The 18,167-nt window shown below is 59.8% G+C and overlaps 1 protein-coding gene across 2 annotated transcripts in view; it reads left to right on the top strand.

The window, feature by feature from the left end:
* The first annotated feature begins 1,893 nt into the window (after positions 1–1,893).
* Positions 1,894–18,167, top strand: part of CELSR1 (cadherin EGF LAG seven-pass G-type receptor 1) — a 118,525-nt gene continuing 102,251 nt past the window's right edge. For both annotated transcript variants that reach the window (XM_079140179.1, XM_079140178.1), the window contains exon 1: positions 1,894–5,778. In XM_079140179.1, the coding sequence (XP_078996305.1) occupies positions 2,193–5,778 (3,586 nt within the window). In that variant the 5' untranslated portion in view covers positions 1,894–2,192. The remainder of the gene's footprint in view (positions 5,779–18,167) is intronic.

Raw genomic sequence — 18,167 nt, 5'->3', positions numbered from 1 at the left:
CCATGTGTTCCTGTTTGGCCCTCAAGACCAGGAAACGGTTTTGGGCTGTCCCTGTGGTTACCTTTCAGGCTGCAGGTGTCCTGTTCCAAGGAAAGCATGCCCACACCCGAACCCACTTGCTGTATCTGAATTCTGTTTATTTAAACCCACCCCACCCTGTTGAAAACCCGATTACAAAATATGCACTCCTGCGTTCTCAGGCTTCCCTCCTCCCCACCCCCTTCAACCCCATCCCGGTGTCTTCCAACCTGGAGCCCCAGGTCCAGGGGTCCACGCTGTCTCCTCCACCTGAACCTGAGGCTCCTGCCCAGGGCAGTCCAAATTCCAGTCCCAGGGCAGGCTGGGGTCCCTGGACCTGTCACATTTAGGGGATGGCCTTTCCTCCCTGCTCGCTCCATGCACACATTTCCAGGAAGGACTTGAGAGTGGAAACTCCCAGAAGTCCCGAAGCAAGTGTACCTTGAGTCAACAGATGTCTTTAAATTGTTGCCCATGGGAAGAAAAGACAGTTTTCAATTGAGTAAAACTGCTTGAGCACATGAGATACATATGTATCTCACATGAAATGTGGAAGAGACACCCTGCCCAGGCACTAAGCGACCTGTCTTCCTGAGCTGTGGCCAAGGGACCCTCACAGCACAAAGCTCCACTCCCACTTTGACTGATCCCAGGAGGAGGCCTCTCCAGGCGGGAGGTCCTCCCCTACACCCCCACGACCGGGAGGCCTAGGGTGGGGACCAGAGGCTTCTGACACCACCGGGGGATGGCACAGTCCCAAAGCCCCACAGCAGGGGTAATGTTGTAAAGCCACGCCCCTGAGGGGGTGCAAAGTCCTAAAGCCCACACCTCCCAACCAGGCGCCTCCAAGGAGTCCCGGGTGGGGAGTCTCACAGAACTAAGCCTCCCTTCCCGCCGATCCCCGTGGGAGTCCTGGCTGTGTCTCCTGGCTCTCCAAGTTCTAAGGCCTACCTCTCTCACCGCTCTTCTCCGCAGGGACTGGTGGGGGTTGTCGCAGTTCCACCTACCTACCTGGCCAGGTGGCGGCCCTCCTCCAGAGCCTTCACTCCCCGGCGTTGAGTTTCAGAAGTAACCAGTGACTTGGGGATTGGACGCCGAGTCCGCGAACGCAACGAGCTCGCCTCCGCTGTCCCCTCCAAATCCCCAAAGTTAACACAGGTTATTTTTCTTTTCTTTTAAAGGTATTTAAACCAAGGGGACTGAATCCGGTTAGCTGCACTTTGGGGTTCAAAGAACAGAGAACTTTGTGTTTGGGTCAAGCATTTCAGCCTCGGTCCGCGCAGCGTCCTAAATGTGTAACTGACCGCCCCCCCGCCGCGGTCGCGGCTCTTAATGGGGGCTCTGGGCACCTCAGTCACTGTCCGCCCCGGGTCCAGCCCGCGCGGCGCTGGGGGCCGCGGTCTCGTGGATCAGCCCTACCCGGGTGGGGTGCGAGGCTCTGCACCGCTCCCGCGCGCCCGGAGAGCAGAGCCAGGGGTCCCGGCCCCGCCCTTCCGCGCGCGGCGTCCTCGGCCCCGCCCCTGGGGAGGCCGGGTGGGGAGGCCGCGGGGGAGTGGGCCGGGTCCCCCGCCCCGACCCAGCCGCGCCCCCGCGTCTCCATAGCGATCATCCCGGCTCGCACCTCGGGGCCGGCTCCCCCCGGGGCGGAACAATAAGCGGCTGGGCCGGGGGCGGGGCGGGGCCGGGCCGGGGGCGGGGAGAAAGCGGGCGGAGGGGCGCGGGCGCAGCGCACCGCCCAGGCAGCAGCCGGCCGCCAGGGTCTGCGCGGCGCGGAGCGGCGCGGCCCGGACCGCTCCAGAGCTCAGCCCCCGCCCCGCCTGGGCCCGCCCCGCTTCCCACGCCCGCCCGGCCGAGCCCGCGCCGGGGCCACCTGGAGCCGCCTGGAGCCGCTGCTGCCGCAGGTTGATGCGCGGCGCTCTCCGGGGACGCCGGAGGAGCCATCTTGAAACCAACTTCGCAAACTTTCGCAAAGTGCTTTCGAAGTGGAAGCTGCGGGGAAGGCCGGGCGCGTGGGCTCCGCTGTCCCGGTCTGGGCCCCCGGGGAGGCAAGGCGCGGGTCGCTCCGAGGGCCCGGCACCCGGCGCGCGAGAGCCGTCCCCCGGCCGCGCCGGGTGGATGCGGAGGTGCGCCGGGTGCATGGATTGTGCTCGGGCGCCCGGCTTGGGCTCCGGGCTATGGCGCCGTCGCCACCGCCCGTGTTGCCCGCGCTGGTGCTCCTGGCCGCCGCCGCCCTACCGGCTCTGGGGCTACCAGCGGCCGCCTGGGAGCTGCGCGTGCCCGGCAGGGCCCGCGCCTTCGCCCTCGGGTACGGATGGACCTACGCCTTTGAAGCTGCGCGCACGCCCCGGGCGTTGAGAGAACTACTGGACGTGAGCCGCGATGGGCTGCTGACCGCACGGAGGCGTGGGCCGGGCGCGGGACTCCGGGGATGCGCGCGCTTGGGGGGCCGGCCGCTGCCGCTGCAGGTCCGTCTGGCCATCTCCGGCGCCCAGACGGCGCAGAGTCTGCCGCTGCTGACTAGCACCCCCGGCCCGGGCTGCGGCTCCCGGCTGCGGCGCCGATCGGTCCCGGGTGCGGAGCTGCGAGCGTGGACAGTGCTCTCGGTGTCTGGGCTCCGGGGGTCTCTATGCTTCCCGGACTCTGGCGGCAGCGCGGCTTCGTTGCACTCAGCGCTTACAGTCCTTACCACCTTCCCCGCCTGCAGCTGCCTGCCGCGTCCTGGGTCCCGCTGCCCGCGCCGCTTTCTCTGCCTGCTGCACAGCGATTCGGCCCACCTGCGCTTCCTGTGTGCCCTGCGGGGCGCAGCCCGCGCTGTCGGAGTTGAGCAGGGTTTGGAGACGGTCGCAGGGACGCCCTCACCGCAGCCGCCGTCTCCAAGCCCGCCCCAGGCCAGGGCGGGAGCGGCGCGGCGGGCCCGGCGGGGCGCAGGCAGCAGCACGAGTCCGCAGTTCCCGCTGCCCAGCTACCAGGTGTCAGTGCCTGAGAACGAGCCAGCGGGCACTGCAGTCATCGAACTGCGAGCGCACGACCCTGACGAAGGTGAGGCGGGGCGCCTGAGCTACCAGATGGAGGCACTGTTCGATGAGCGCTCCAATGGCTACTTCCTCATCGACTCTGCCACCGGCGCGGTGAGCACAGCCCGTGCGCTGGACCGCGAGACCAAAGACACTCACGTGCTCAAGGTTAGCGCCATGGACCATGGCTCACCGCGGCGCTCAGCCGCCACCTATCTCACCGTTACAGTCAGCGACACCAATGACCACAGCCCGGTTTTCGAGCAGTCTGAGTACCGCGAGCGTGTGCGCGAGAACCTCGAAGTGGGCTACGAGGTGCTGACCATTCGCGCCACAGACGGCGATGCGCCCTCCAATGCCAATATGCGCTACCGCCTGTTGCAGGGTGCCGGTGGCGTCTTTGAAATTGACGCACGCTCGGGCGTGGTGCGCACCCGGGCAGTGGTGGATCGGGAGGAGGCATCTGAGTACGAATTGCTGGTGGAGGCCAATGACCAGGGACGCAATCCAGGCCCGCTCAGCGCTACGGCCACAGTGCACATCTTAGTGGAGGACGAGAATGATAACTATCCTCAATTCAGTGAGAAGCGTTATGTGGTCCAGGTGCCTGAAGACGTGGCTGTGAACACACCTGTGCTGCGGGTGCAGGCCACTGATCGGGACCAGGGTCAGAACGCAGCCATACACTACAGCATTGTTAGTGGGAACCTGAAGGGGCAGTTCTACCTGCATTCTCTGAGTGGGAGCCTGGATGTGATCAACCCACTGGATTTTGAGGCCATCCGGGAGTATACCCTTCGAATCAAGGCCCAGGATGGGGGCCGGCCTCCCCTCATTAATTCCTCTGGGCTGGTCTCTGTGCAGGTGCTGGACATTAATGACAATGCACCCATCTTTGTGAGCAGCCCCTTCCAGGCTGCGGTGCTGGAGAATGTGCCTCTGGGCCACTCGGTGCTGCACATTCAGGCGGTGGATGCAGATGCTGGTGAGAATGCCCGTCTGCGCTATCGCCTGGTGGACACAGCCTCTGCTGCCTTGGGGGGCAGCAGTGCTGGCTCTGAGGACCCCACCTCCACCCGGGACTTCCCTTTCCAGATCCACAACAGCTCGGGTTGGATCACGGTGTGCGGGGAGCTGGACCGGGAGGAGGTGGAGCATTATAGCTTTGGTGTGGAGGCAGTGGACCACGGCTCGCCGCCCATGAGCTCCTCCGCCAGTGTGTCCATCACTGTGCTGGATGTCAATGACAACGACCCCATGTTTACCCAGCCCACTTACGAGCTGCGTTTGAATGAAGACGCGGCTGTGGGGAGCAGCGTGCTGACTCTGCGGGCCCGCGATCTGGACGCCAACAGCGTGATCACCTACCAGCTCACAGGCGGAAACACCCGGAACCGCTTTGCGCTCAGCAGTCAGAGCGGTGGTGGCCTTATCACCCTAGCGCTGCCGCTGGACTATAAGCAGGAGCGGCAGTACGTGCTGGCGGTGACGGCGTCTGACGGCACACGTTCGCACACTGCGCAGGTCTTCATCAACGTCACCGACGCCAACACGCACAGGCCTGTCTTCCAGAGCTCCCACTACACTGTGAGTGTCAGCGAGGACCGGCCGGTGGGTACCTCCATTGCCACCATCAGTGCCACCGATGAAGACACAGGGGAGAATGCCCGCATCACTTATGTGCTGGAGGACCCAGTGCCCCAGTTCCGCATTGACCCCGACACTGGCACCATCTACACCATGACAGAGCTGGACTATGAGGACCAGGCTGCCTACACCTTAGCCATCACTGCCAAGGACAATGGCATCCCTCAGAAATCGGACACCACCTCCCTGGAGATCCTCATCTTGGACGCCAACGACAACGCACCCAGGTTTCTGCGAGATTCCTACCAGGGTTCAGTCTTCGAGGATGCTCCCCCGTCTACCAGCGTCCTCCAGGTCTCTGCTACTGACCGGGACTCAGGCCCCAACAGCCGCCTGTTATACACCTTCCAGGGCGGGGATGACGGTGATGGGGACTTTTACATTGAGCCAACGTCAGGCGTGATCCGCACCCAGCGCCGGCTGGACCGTGAGAATGTGGCCATGTATAACCTTCGGGCTCTGGCTGTGGATCGGGGCAGCCCAGCTCCCCTTAGTGCCTCGGTGGAAATCCAGGTGACTGTCCTCGACATTAATGACAACCCTCCTGTATTTGAGAGGGATGAACTAGAGCTGTTTGTAGAAGAGAACAGCCCGGTAGGGTCGGTGGTGGCCAGGATTCGGGCCAGTGATCCTGACGAAGGCCCCAATGCCCAGATCATGTATCAGATTGTGGAGGGCAATGTGCCAGAGGTCTTCCAGCTGGACCTGCTGAGTGGGGACCTGCGAGCCCTGGTCGAGCTGGACTTTGAGGTCCGGAGGGACTACCTGCTGGTGGTGCAGGCCACGTCAGCCCCACTGGTGAGCCGGGCCACGGTGCGAGTCCACCTCCTAGACCAGAATGATAATCCGCCTGAGCTGCCGGACTTCCAGATTCTCTTCAACAACTATGTAACCAACAAGTCCAACAGCTTCCCCACTGGTGTGATCGGCCGCATCCCGGCCCACGACCCTGACCTGTCAGACAGCCTCAACTACACCTTCCTGCAGGGCAACGAGCTGAGCCTGCTGCTGCTGGACCCTGCCACCGGTGAGCTGCAGCTCAGTCGGGACCTGGACAACAACCGGCCGCTGGAGGCACTCATGGAGGTGTCTGTGTCGGGTGAGTGGCCCGGGGAGGAAGGAGGGGCTTCCTGTGGGCTGCCTAGAGAGCTGCAGGGCCCCGCTGGGCATGCTGGGGCACATTCAGGCAGGGCCTGGGCAATTCTTGGGGCATTTGCTGCCTCCAGTTGCATGTTGGGGGCATGCTGCCCCCCAGGCCAAGCACAGGGGAGAGTCACCACCCCACTTTCCTCAGCAGTTCAGGGAGCAAGCCTGGGCTTCTTCAAGTTCAAGTGCAGGCTTTCTTAGGGCTTTCCCCAGTTGTGCTATTAAAACCTGGCCTCAGGGTTATCTGGGTCGTCTGGTGTGCTGAGTGATGTCCTTGAGTCAGCCTGCTGCAGGCAGGGCTGTCTGAGGGATCAAAGGTCACTGCCTGCTCCATGTGCCAATTATTCCCCGGGTGGGACCGTTGGAAATTGCCGATGGTCCCTGAGTCACCCTGTAATACGGCTGGAGTTCCCTTGGTCTGCTTTCCTGTCTCCTCCAGATAATAACAGCTCGGCTCACGTGTGTGTGCCAGTCTCTGTGTAGCTCTTTGAAACGTGTAACTCCGTTTGATCTTGGCTCCTGCTCTGGACTCGGACTTATAATTTGGGAGTTATTTCAGAGGCCGCCCAGCTTAGCGGTGGAGCTGGTATGAGAACCCTGCTTGCCCGCTCAGGGCTGGGGAGCAGAAGGGAGAGGAGTCTCAGCTCAGCCGCCAGTGCCTCGCCAGTGCCTGTATGCTGCTGACCCTGTGCGTGCAGGGGCCTCGCCTCTGGTGTTGAGGATAGGAGGACCACAGCTTGGGTGTGGGAATCGGATTTATGGGAAGAAAGGATTGGGCAGGGGGTAGGGGACAAGGAAGGGGCCCTCGGTGGCTCTGTGAGGTGGCCTGTCTGCCCACCTGCCTGTGAATGCATCTGCCTGGTACAGGCAGGTGGCCTTATTTATGAGACCAAGATGCTGCCCAGAAGGCTCCTTATGGGCCTGTGGGTCTGTGCTCCCCACAAGTCGACTGAATGAGGACTGTGATACAATATTGTGGGCGCTCTGGAAGAACTGAAAAGCACTTTTCAGAGTTTCCGCAGCTGGCTGTTTGTCCCGAGAGAGGTGGCATCAGACAGATTCTGGTTCCTTCTAGGATCTGGGTCTCGTGGGGTTGATTTTGAAGTCATGTGACACGTCAGCATAGGTTCTGGCCAAGAAGTCTCCCTGTTGGGGACTACTTCAGGTTTTGTGATGTTGTGAAAATGTGTAAAGGATCTGGAACAGGCTGTCGGGGTCAGATAGTTCATCAGATTGTGTGCACTCCTAGTGTGCCCTGCCGGGGGGCGGGGGGGGTTGCGTACCCCTTCATCTGATAGAATGGAAAATTGGGCCTGTGTAGAAACAACTTGGCGAGATAGTAGGGTTTAGGTTTTTTGGGGGGACATGGTACATTAGTGGGAGCAGGTGCATCTGGGGCAGGGTGTTTGTGTGTGGTGTCCATCGTGTGGGCCCTGTGTGAGCGGACAGCAGGGTTCAGGTAGATACTGGTTACTGAGGGCTCTCAGCTGGTGGGCCCTCCACTCCGGTCACAGCTGAAGGGAGGTTGGAGGCTCAGTGCTGCTTAGCAGTTGTCTCCAAGGCCACTTCTGGCTGCAGATCCTTGGCCGACTGGCCTTTGAGGAAGTCTGGGGCCTGGTGCATTGACATCCCACATGACGGTTACCTTAGGCTTGTCTCTGGCGTAAGGAGCTTTCTATACTCTCACAGTGTCATTTGTTCCTTGGTGAAACTGAAGTGCCCAGGTGCTGAGTGACCACCTCAGGGCTGCACTCAGTGATGGGCACCAGCCTGGAATGAAATGAGCCCGCCCCTCAGGCCCCCTCTCCTGCCCGAGGGAGCAGTTTAGAGGAATCCGTTGCTAACTAAGCTGGATGACTCTAGGGCCAGATCAGAACTCTGCATGAGGTAGTCATGTTGGGATGCTGCGTGACCTCAGGTCGTGGACACTGCTTTCCGCCCCCAAGAAGCCACTCACTGGAGACTGAGACCTGCAGGTCCCAACAGCAGAGCAACCGAGCTGATTCTAAGACACCTGCGTTAGCTGGAGGCGGACGCGCTGTGGGGAGGCTGTTGATTCAAACTGAACAGGACTTTCAATGAGTAATTGGCGCCAGGCTTTACAGCCTGCCCTAAAGTCTTTGATGCAGTATTACTGCCCTGGAGGCTGTGCACAGGAAGGCACAGGAGGGAGGCAGCTGCCGGCAGCCTGGCCTGGAGGTTACCCTCATTCTGTGTGGATAGTACTGATAGTGTTGGGTAGCCCCCCCAAGCACAAAACACTTTTTGGGAAAAAATATAAATTTTTTTCTTGCTACTCGGGGTGAAACCTAGGGCCTCGCTCATGCTAGGCGAGCGCTCTTCTGCTGAGCGACACCCCTGTCCCCCACTTTGAAAAAATTTTGAAGTCTGAATACAGTGAAATTCAAATAGCTGCTGTTTTTTTAATGCCATGAACCGTTAAGATGTTCATTTCATAGGTGACGGTTTTTGAATGAGGTTTTCCATGCTGTGATTGGGATTTTTCTCTCATGAACATTTATAAAAGCTATGTGCATTTTTCAAAGGTGTGTGTCTCAGAACTTGAGAACCCGATGGGAAACTCAAGCACGGGTCCCTTCCAGACGCTGGTCTTTTACTGAGTTGACGTTTTTAATCCCCCTGGAACTGTCCTGTGGGTGGGTTCTTAAGCTGCGCATCACAGACCTTGGCAGCCGTGGAAGGTAACGTCCCTGTGACCCCCGTGTGCAGGTGCGTGGCTGTGCCATGGGGCAGAAACGATTGGTTGGTGAGTCATTCACATGTGTCCGAAAATGTTGGAAGTCACCAAAATAGTAAGGTCGGAATCCGCGCTGTTTGCTTCGGTGGGGAGTGGATGGTGTGAAGTCTTGTAGGTTTGATGAAGTTTTAAAAGTATCTGCAGGAGATCACAGTGACTTTTAAACAGAAGGTTACAAACAAGGAAGTCGGGCCGGCCCCTGTGCCAGCGTTGCCTGGTTGGGAGGTCTTAGACCACCTCAGTGGCTGAGCTGCATTCTCTGAGGGACAGAGACCATCGGCCACTCCTGGCGACTGGTTAACCATTTAAAGGCTCTGGAGAATGGTCCCTTGCTCATGTGCCTCAGGAATAGGGGTGGTTTGTAACTTACGGAGACCCATCATGCACCAGGCCCCTGGGAGCTGAGGCCCCACACATAGCTGAGTTCAAGGGCGGGGGTGGGGGTGGGGGTCTGTGCCAACATGGGGGCGTGAGGTGTGCAGCCTGCAGGGAGACCAGAGGTGGCAAGATCCCTTGGGTCTGGAGAGGGCTGGCCGTGTTCCGCAGGCCCTGTCCAGAGCTTGGGGATAAGTGTCAGCCTGCTGATGGCTGGTCTTCGGGCTGAGAGAGCGGAAAGGGTGGGACGCCAGAGGGTAGGCTTGGCTCCTCATGGGGGTGGCTGCAGGGCATGGGTGGACAGAGGAAGCAACTGCCAGGCTAGGCGGTCACATTTGGTGGCAGTGGTAGGGCTACTTAGGCCGCACTCAGTTTGCCGGCTGCTACCTCCTGACATGGATGGTCCAGGCTTCTTGCCCCTCTGAGCTGGGTAAGCCGAGGAAGCACAAGGGACTCCTGCTAGTGGTGGCAACCGTGCTCCTGTTCACAGGGCGTGGGCAGTTAGGACGGCCCAGGCCCACCCTGAGGAGCCCTGGCCCACCTGGGTGGTCGGCTGAACAGGGCTGAGCACATGGGGAAGAGCCCAAGGGGGGCTGAAGGAGGCCCTGGGGTCAGGGAGCCTGAGGACCAGTCCTGGGTGCCTCTGTGAGGTGGGGGTGCGGAGCTGGGGCCCACTGGGAGTAGAAGGTAGTTGGCGGGTGGGTGTGCGGGAGCATCCTGGCCCCCCTGAGACGCTGCCTGCCCCGCAGGGGTCTCCCAGCTGGAAACCAGGACCTCGGGCTGTTCGGGGCCGGGTGGGCATCATCCCAGGATCTCTTGGGCCCGCTGTGGCCACGCTTGGTGAAGCTGGGGTTGCTGGCTGGTAACCGCATCTCTTGAGTCTTTGGACCTGGAGAGGGATGGGCAGTAGAGGCCACAGGAACAGGGCCCTGGGAGGCAGGAAAGGGTGCAGGTCAGGGGGGACCTGATGTACCATGGCAGGGCACCCAGCGGCACCAGGTGGAGTGGGGACAGGTGGGACTTGGAGTCCCTCGAGGCCCTGGGCAGGAGGGGGCTGCTGAAGTCACTCCTAGGTGGTGACCCGTGTTCTTGGTGACTCTCGAGCTCTGTGGAGGACGGTGTCACCATGTAAAGAGCCCGCTTGGTTTGGGCTGACATATAGGCTGCCCATCTTGAAGCTGGATGGCAGAAACCCGTGGAGGAGCGGGGTAGGTGGAAGGTGGGGCCCCTGGCAGCGGCGTCTGGGCCTGGGGCGTGGTGTGTGGCCGGGTGCCACCGGCCTCAGTCGCTGCCAGCACTGAGATTCAACAGAGGTAGATGTCATCTCGTGGGGCAGAGCGTATGGAAAACACTCTCAGCGGTGTGAGCGGCGTGGCCGTTCGCAGCCCGGGAATGGTTTTCCTCGCGGTCCTCCAACCCGAACAGGCTCACGTCTGTGTCCAGAGTCAGGTGGGAGTGTGGGAGGCGGCTGGGCAGGGGCCTCTCGGCCAGCCTCCCTGGCCTTCCTGGTGCTTTCTGTGTTCTTTTGGGAAGGTGCTGGGCTCACCCCAGGAAACACGGGGGGTCGGGTCCTAGCCTGTGAGGGTCCGAGGGACAAACTCACGCCAGTGGCTGCTCCTTCCTGCAGGACGGCCCCTCTGCCTCCCATGGGCTGGGGCCTGGCTCTCGGTAGCGCTTGGCAAATATTTGTAGATTATTTCTGGAATGAGCTGGGTGGGGTCACCTGCAGAGGCATGGGGCCCCTACCAGGGGATCCAAAGTCACCCCAAAGAGCCATCTGCAGTCCCTCCCTGCCATGTCAGGGGATGTGGCCCTGGGGAAGGGGAGGGGCCTTTCTTAGGAAATCTCGGCTTTTGCTCCGGGTAAGAACCTGTGCGTACCTGCGACCATCGGGGTGTGGCGTCCACAGCTGGGAGAGGCCCCGTCCCAGCCGTGTCTCTGCTGTCACTCCAGTGTCTGATCTCCTGAGGTCCTGGATGGAGGCCAGGCTTCTTCACACACACACCTCTGCTTTAAGGGCGATTTTGCAGGAAAGCTCCTCCCTCCACCCATCCCAACACACTGTTTCAACCCCGCGGGGGCGTGGGAGCAGGGAGTGTGCTGGGGACAGAGGGCCCTGGAGAACGGGGGCCCTTGGGGGGCTGGGAGTGCACTCTGTAGCCTGGCTTGCCTGGAAGGGGAGGGCTGCTGGCCTCTGGCTTGTGGGGCTGTCCTGCAGAGTTCAAGGTGTCAGAGGTGTGCACACCTGTGGCCATCACAGCTGCGAGCTGCTGGAGCAGTGGTTTGTCACCATGGCGGTGGTGCAGGGGGCTTTGCTGCTGCTTTTCCTGGGACACCGTTGATGCAGGTGAACTTTGGGTGAACAGGTGACCCTAAACTCCTGCGCTTTTCCATCCAGGTGGTGGCTCCCCTATTTCCAGACCAGGAAGTGGGGCTTTGAGGGAACCAGTGGTGCCCAGGTCACTGGTGCCCGGCAAGGGCCAGCAGCCACACCTGGCCTCCGTCTTGCCCCTCTGTCTGGATCCTGGTCCTGCTTCCCTGTATCCTGGAGCTGCTCTGTGGGCTTTGGGTTGTTCCTGGCTCCCATCAGGCGGGATGTTCCAGCCAGGCATCATGGGGAGGTGGGCCCCTCGCAGGGCTCTTCCTGCCTGCCTGGGCTTGTGGTCTGCCCACTACTTGGGCACCCACTCAGGGTCTGCCTGCATCACTTCACAGAAACCCATTTGACAGGTACAGAAACTGAGGTTGGAAGGTTTGTGAGCCAGGCAGAGCCAGGCCCAGACCTGTGTGCCTAGTGCTCTAACCATAATGCCCACTGCCCACTGATGACCAGGCCCCACAGGGGCTGCTGTGACAGCCCAGGTCTTGCATACAGGCTCAGGGATTCTGGGCGTGGAGCCCAGCATGAGCTGCCATGGAACAGGAAGCAGGAGGGCGGAGAGTCCTGTGCTACGGCTGCTCCAGGGTGTGGCTGTGAGGTGGCGCGGGGGGGGGGGGGGGGGTGTAATGCTGGGTTGGGGACCAGGGGAGTTGTCTCCTGTCCCTGTGGGTTTCTTGTGTGGTGCTGTTGTAGATGCTGTGGAGTGCAGGGCAGGTGGGCACCAGGTGCTCCTTTCCTGTGTGGGGTGGTGTTCAGGGGTCAGCGGGGCTGCTTCTGGGGGCAGGGAAGGCAGATGCCAGGCGAAGAGCCAGGACTGAGCAGTGATGCCCCGCCTCCTGAAGCCCGTCCAGCAGGAGAGCGCAGGTTCCCCAGACAGGGAGCTGCCCCCGTCCTCCCACCCTCCCTCTGTCCACCTATCCATCCATCAGGAATTCTCTCTCTTTCTCATGGTCTGTTTTCATTCCGAGTTCTGTTTGTTTTTACAGTTTCAAAACTTTTCATATCTAATCTAAATGACACTCTGTTAAGGTAAACTTATAGCCTCCAATTCAAATAAAATCATGCTCTGTGTTAGCATTAGGAGATAAGAACTCTCTTGCAGGGCAGTAACCACTGATCAGTGAGGCGATTGCCCACATTCAGTGTGAAGTTGTCCAGCTGCTGTGCAGTTCCACTGCCGGACACCACTGTGCGTGGCTATGGTCCCAGCAGCTGTCCTTTGTGCCCTGTGATGCTGACAGGGATGGCCCCTGGTTCTCAGAGAGCATGAGATTTCACCAGGACTTGGCCTGGGTTGGGCCCTCCTAGCTGCCCCCTGCTCATTGCCTGACTCCAGGCAAGTCCAGCCCCCTCTGGGCCTCGTGGGGAAGGACAAGCTTCTCCCAGGACCTCTCTTCACTTCCCCAGTTTTTGCCTTTTTTAAGGTCAAGGGACTGGGAAAACAGAAGTGCAACAGGGGATGGCTGGGTTTGGGATACTCTCTTCCTCCAGCCCACGTACATTGCAGGTGACGAGAAACCGAATCATTTAAAAATGGTTATGAATCGGAGTGTGGTGGCACTTGCCTGTAATCCCAGCCACTTGGAGACTGAGGCAGGAGGATTGCAAGTGTGAGACCAGCCTGCAACTTAGACCCTGTCTCAAAATAAAAAGGAAAAACAGTAAATAAAAAGGGCTGGGGATGTCGCTCCGTGGTAGAGTGCCCTGGGTTTGGTTCCTGGTGCTGAAAAAAAGCCCCAAACTGTTAGGACACATTTGTAAATTGTGAGTCTGCTAACAGATTCATATCCAGAGTAAAGAGAGAATGCGCACAGTCCAAAACGAAGACACCCTGAGATTCAAAAACGGGTAATGGCTCGAATAGATGTTTCCCTTAGAAATGCCAGTGGCCCAAGAGCACACGTGAAGGTGTCCAGTCCCGCTCCTCTTTAGGGAGCAGATCAAAACCACCGGGAGGTGCCAGCCCATGCCCACAAGGATGGCAGAGATCAAAACCCCCAGGGAACAGCAAGAGCAGGTGAAGGCCCGGGGCACCTGGAGCCTCGTGTGCTGTTCGTGGGAACGCGAAATGGTGCTGCCGCCGAGGAGCACAGACAATCAAAGACAGAATCGCCCTGCGACCGGAAGCCCCCTTCTGGGCCTGGCCCCAAAGAATCACCAGCAGGTTTTGAGGAGGTACTTATGCACCCAAGTCCACGGCAGCATCGCTCACATCACCCTCAAAGGTGGAAGCTCAGGCTGGGCTGCAGCTCGGGTGGAGCACTTGCCAGGCATGTGGGAGGCACTGGGTGCGATTCTCTGCACCACTTAAAAAAAATAAAATAAAGGTCCACCGGCAACTTAAAATATGTGTATGTATATATAAAGATGAAAACAACTCAGTGTCCATCGCAGAGGAGTGGATAAATAATGTGGTCCATCCACGCTGTGCTTTGAAAAGCAAGTGTGTTAATTAGCTTTTCCTCTCTGTGACCAAAGTACCTGACAAGAAGTGATTAGAGGAGGAAAGGTTTATTTTGGGCTCACATTTCAAGATGTTCCGTGCATGGCTGGCTGATGCCATTGCTTTGAGGTAAGGCAGAACTCATGGCAGAAGCACCTTCTCAGCTTGTGGCAACTGGTAAGCAAGCGGGGGAGAAGCCAGGGACCAGACATAGTCCAAGGCCACACCCGTAATGAACCTGTTTCCTCCGGCTATGCCCCATCTGCCTACGGTTGCCACCCGGTAGTTCATTCAAATCATTAACCCATCGTATGGGTCAATCCATTGATGAGGTCACAGCTGTCCTAATCTAATCAATTTGCGGCTGGACTTTTCTGCATTGCCCAACACTGAGCTTTTTGGGGGACACCTCACGTCCAAGCCATAACAGGAAGGAACACTCACACCCGGCGTGACATGGGCGAGCCTCAAGGACATTCTGTGCGGTTGAGACAGATGTGTCTGGGAGCCCGCCTCTGCAACGTGTGGACTCAGTGGTGAGAGAGCAGCAGGGTGGGGCTGGGGGCTGGGGGCTGGGGGGCCACATCATTGCCACCCCTCAGGTGGTGGGGCTGTGGGAGCAGGTCCTCTGCTGTGTGGACCAGAGCAGGAGTGGCTGAAAGCCCCCGTCATCCTGTCCTGGGGGCACTGCTGTCCTTGGGGTCCTCTCCGGGACTCAGGTCCCTGCATCCTGCACAGTCTTCCAAACACTTGAGCCGCTTCCTGGTGTTGTAAATGGCAGAGGACCCGCCCTTCACCGTAAGTTCTTTTGTGTCTGGTCCACGGTAGGACCTCTGGGTGTTCAGCTGTGTGCGAGGGGCTCCTGGATATGCGTGCTGCTTGAAAGTCTGGGCGAGAGGAGGGACCCCATTGGAGGCACCAGTGTGGGTGAGGGGTCCCTGGGTTCGCTGCAGTGTCTGGGACCCCCTGTCTTAGGAGTAGGAGTTCCTGGACCCTTGGGGGCCCCAAGTCTCACTGCCCAGCCCCAGAGGAGAGAAGAGTCAAGGATTCAGGCCTGGCGCTGGCCGACTCCCCTGAATCCACCACCTGGGGGAGAAGGGAGTGGAGGTGGCCGGGGAGCCTGTAGCTGCTGTGTCAGGACCCTCGGCTCCATGTGGCTGCTGACCCAGCTCCGTCCCCCGGGACTGAGTCTGGGGTCCAGACCACCGGGTGTGTGCTGCTTTTGCACTTGATGCATTCGAGCGGTTTGGCTTGCTGACTCTTAGAGGGTGAAGGTGGAGAGGGAGTCCCCGGTGCAGGAAGAGGAGCACGCGCCTAGATCAGGTGCCCAGTTCTCGTCTGAGCACCCGAAACGTAGCACGGTCTCCCTGGTTACAAAGCCACGTGGTGCACGGGGACCCTGCTCCTTTGTCCTCTGAACAGATCGAGTGTCGCTCAGGAACAGGCCCCTGTTGACGCGTCCCCTGGGCTTCCCACTCCCTCAATAACTGCCGAGTGAGTGGGACGCAGCTCGGCGGGCACCGTGCATGCGCTGTGGGGCTGGTGACCGGCGCTGTGTGAGCGTGTTTCAGGATGAGGTGCTCCCTCTCTCCCCGGGTCTCCAAGCCAAGGTCTCAGCAGCGCCAGTGCCTCTCCAACTCAGTTCTCTTAAGCGTGGAAAATTCTAGCGTGTCATTGAAAATGCCCCATATCCTCAAAGAAGAGAGGATGGAAAATTAAGGTTTATTGTTCTGAGAGGCTTCCTGTCCGCCCAGCACGTGGCCCTCAGAGGTCAGGAGGGCATGTGTGCAGGACAGGAAGTCCAGGCTTGAGCTATGGCAACTGCTCGGGCACCTGGCTGTGAAAGGGTGTGTCCGCGAGGCGTGCTGTCTGTGACTCTGTTCTGCCTCCTGGATGCGGTCTTGTGCCAAAAGGAAAATGTGGAGGCCTGGTGGAGTCTGCAGGGTGAGACTGGCCCTGTAGCAGGAAACCAGTGGCTTAGCTGGGACCGCCGTTGGGTTCCTGGTTGGCCTGGGAGCCCCTCGTGCCTGCTGCGGGGCTGTTTCCCTGCTGTGTTTTTGTCTTGCTCTTTGGTCTGACGTGTTTTGAGCTAGAAGGGAACATAGGATGGTATAAAACTGGGCCAGGTGTTCAGGTCCAGATTTTTTTTTTTTTTTTGTACCAGGGCCTATACCCAGGGGCATTTAACCACTGAGCCGCATCCCCAGCCTTTTAATTTTTATTTTGAGACAGGGTCTCATTAAGTTGCTTAGAGTCACACTAAGTTGCTGAGGCTGGCCTCGAACTTGAGATCCTCCTGCCTCAGCCTCCCGAATCACTGAGATTACAGGCAGCCCCCAGACACAGGGGCCAGCTTCCTATGTGGTGGCTCCACTCTCTGCAGGGGGGACTGAGGCAGTGGGGCTGAGAAGAGCATTTTGTCCCTCTGTGCAGTGACTCCTGGGGAGAAAGCCTGCCTTGCCAGATGCCAGGATACTCCGGATTTTTATCCGTTCCTCCAATGAGTCTCTCACCTGACGAGGCTGAGTCCAGCCTCTTGATCTGACTTTCCTTCCTAACCTACTTAAAAAACAGAAGGGCACCTCACAATTTAGCCAGCCCTGGCACAGGGCTCACGTAGCATTTGTGAGTGGGCATGGGCCGCAGGGGTCTGGGGCGGGGGTGGAAGCCGTGAGGGGTCAGCCTAGCTGCCTGCCTTTCCTGCCGACCCCCCTGCCTGGCCACTGTGAGCAGCCTCTGCTTCTTGCCCCACCTCAGGAGTGCCCAGGGCCCAAGGTGGTGGTCAGACAAGCCCCCTGTGCAGTGGGGCAGGCTGACTCTGGTCAGGTGGGCTGAGCGGCCAAGTGAAGTGCCGCGGGGTGTCACGGTGGCAGAGATGAGCTTTTAAAAGCGTGTCTTTCCCAGGGTCCCTGGTGGGGTCGATGTGTCCTCACAGGGCCCTGTGGCACTGCCAGCATGTGAGGCTCCGCCTTTTCAGTGCATCCAGCCCCAAGTGCTGAGTGTGTGGGCAGCATCGTGTCCTGTCTCTGCTGACTGGTTTCGTGACATTTTTGACACCCTTAGATTTTATATTAAGGTTTTTAAGTCAGGTGGTCATTCTCGAGCTGAATGTCACTTTTGGTCTGTTTTGTTGATGACTTGGAAGGATACTGACCACTCACCTGAAGTACTGATCTCTCCAAATAGGGACTGCTGGTTTTGGTGGCGTGGGGACGGCCAGCAGGAGGGAGCTAGGACTGTGCCGTGCTTGAGTGACTGGGGCATCTGTGGCCCAGGGTCAAGTCCTTACCCCACCTGCCTGTCTGGGTGAAGCCCAGGGCTGTCTGGGTAGCCCCTGGCTTTGGCCTTCCCCTCCCTCCTGCAGGCCGGTTGGGGTCCCCTGCTTGCCCAGGTCGAGGGGTTTTAGGACCTGGGACTTTCCGTGCTAAAATGGAAAATCCTGGGCAAACCCACACTGTAGGTCACCCTTTCTGTTGCCTGTGAAACCTCTTGCATGGTTGTCCCTGCCGCTCTGGCCTCGTAACCCTCGCTCAGGCCTGTGGTTGGAGCCCAAGGGCCCAGGCCTGACCCCCACCCCCAGCACTGCTGTGTGCTATCTCACCTGCGTCTGGGAGCGCCGCTGTGCCTGCTGCCCACGGGGCTGGACCCATGCTGCCCTCTCACCCTGCATGCAGCAGGTGGTTCTGGGCCCAGGCCTTCGTTCAGTCCTGGCTTCCTGCCCCTGTCTGCCACCCTGTCCCCTCCCAGAGCATCAGCCCAGCTCTGAGAGCACCCACAGTGGAGGCTGGTCCCGCCCAGCTCTGAGCGCCAGGCCCTGGGACTGCAGCCTGCCAGGTTACCAGGGCCTGGCTTGCCCAGAGGATAAATGCCACCTTGTGGAAGTGAACTCTGCACCGGTCACGTCCTGCTGCTCCTTGGGTGTTCCGTGGAGGTCCTGCTGTGCGCCTGGCCCCAGCATCAGCCTCCTACTTCCTGGGACTCCTGGCACCTGTCACCTTCCTAGACCTGGGCTCCCAGGCACCGGGGTTTTGGAAGAGCTGATTTATTAGCCAGATGAACCTGTCAGTGTCCAGGCTGCAGCCGAAGTGTGCTGTCCAGGAGGGGCTGGCCAGAGTCAGGCTGCTGCCCACACCTGAGGGGCTGGGGCATAGGACGCGGCCACCTCTGTGGGCGGCTGTGAGTTTGGAGTGGACCAGGTGGGTCTGGGGTGCTCTCCTAGGCCTGGGCTGGGCTGATGGGTGCAGGCAGGCTTCCTGGGGCAGAGCGGGAGCCCCAGGCCTCTTCTTGCAGGGGCTTGTGCTCCTGGAGGCGTGGAGTGACTCAGCAGGGCAGGGCCGGGCAGGTGGCTGCTTCAGCAGAGGCCCCTGGCTCCAGGTTTGGCTGATC

The sequence above is a fragment of the Sciurus vulgaris genome (assembly GCF_902686455.1).
Source record: "Sciurus vulgaris genome assembly, chromosome: 5".
Taxonomy (NCBI): Eukaryota; Metazoa; Chordata; class Mammalia; order Rodentia; family Sciuridae; genus Sciurus; species Sciurus vulgaris.
The sequence above is the reverse complement of the archived record's forward strand: the minus strand, read 5'-3'. Positions and strand labels throughout refer to the sequence as shown.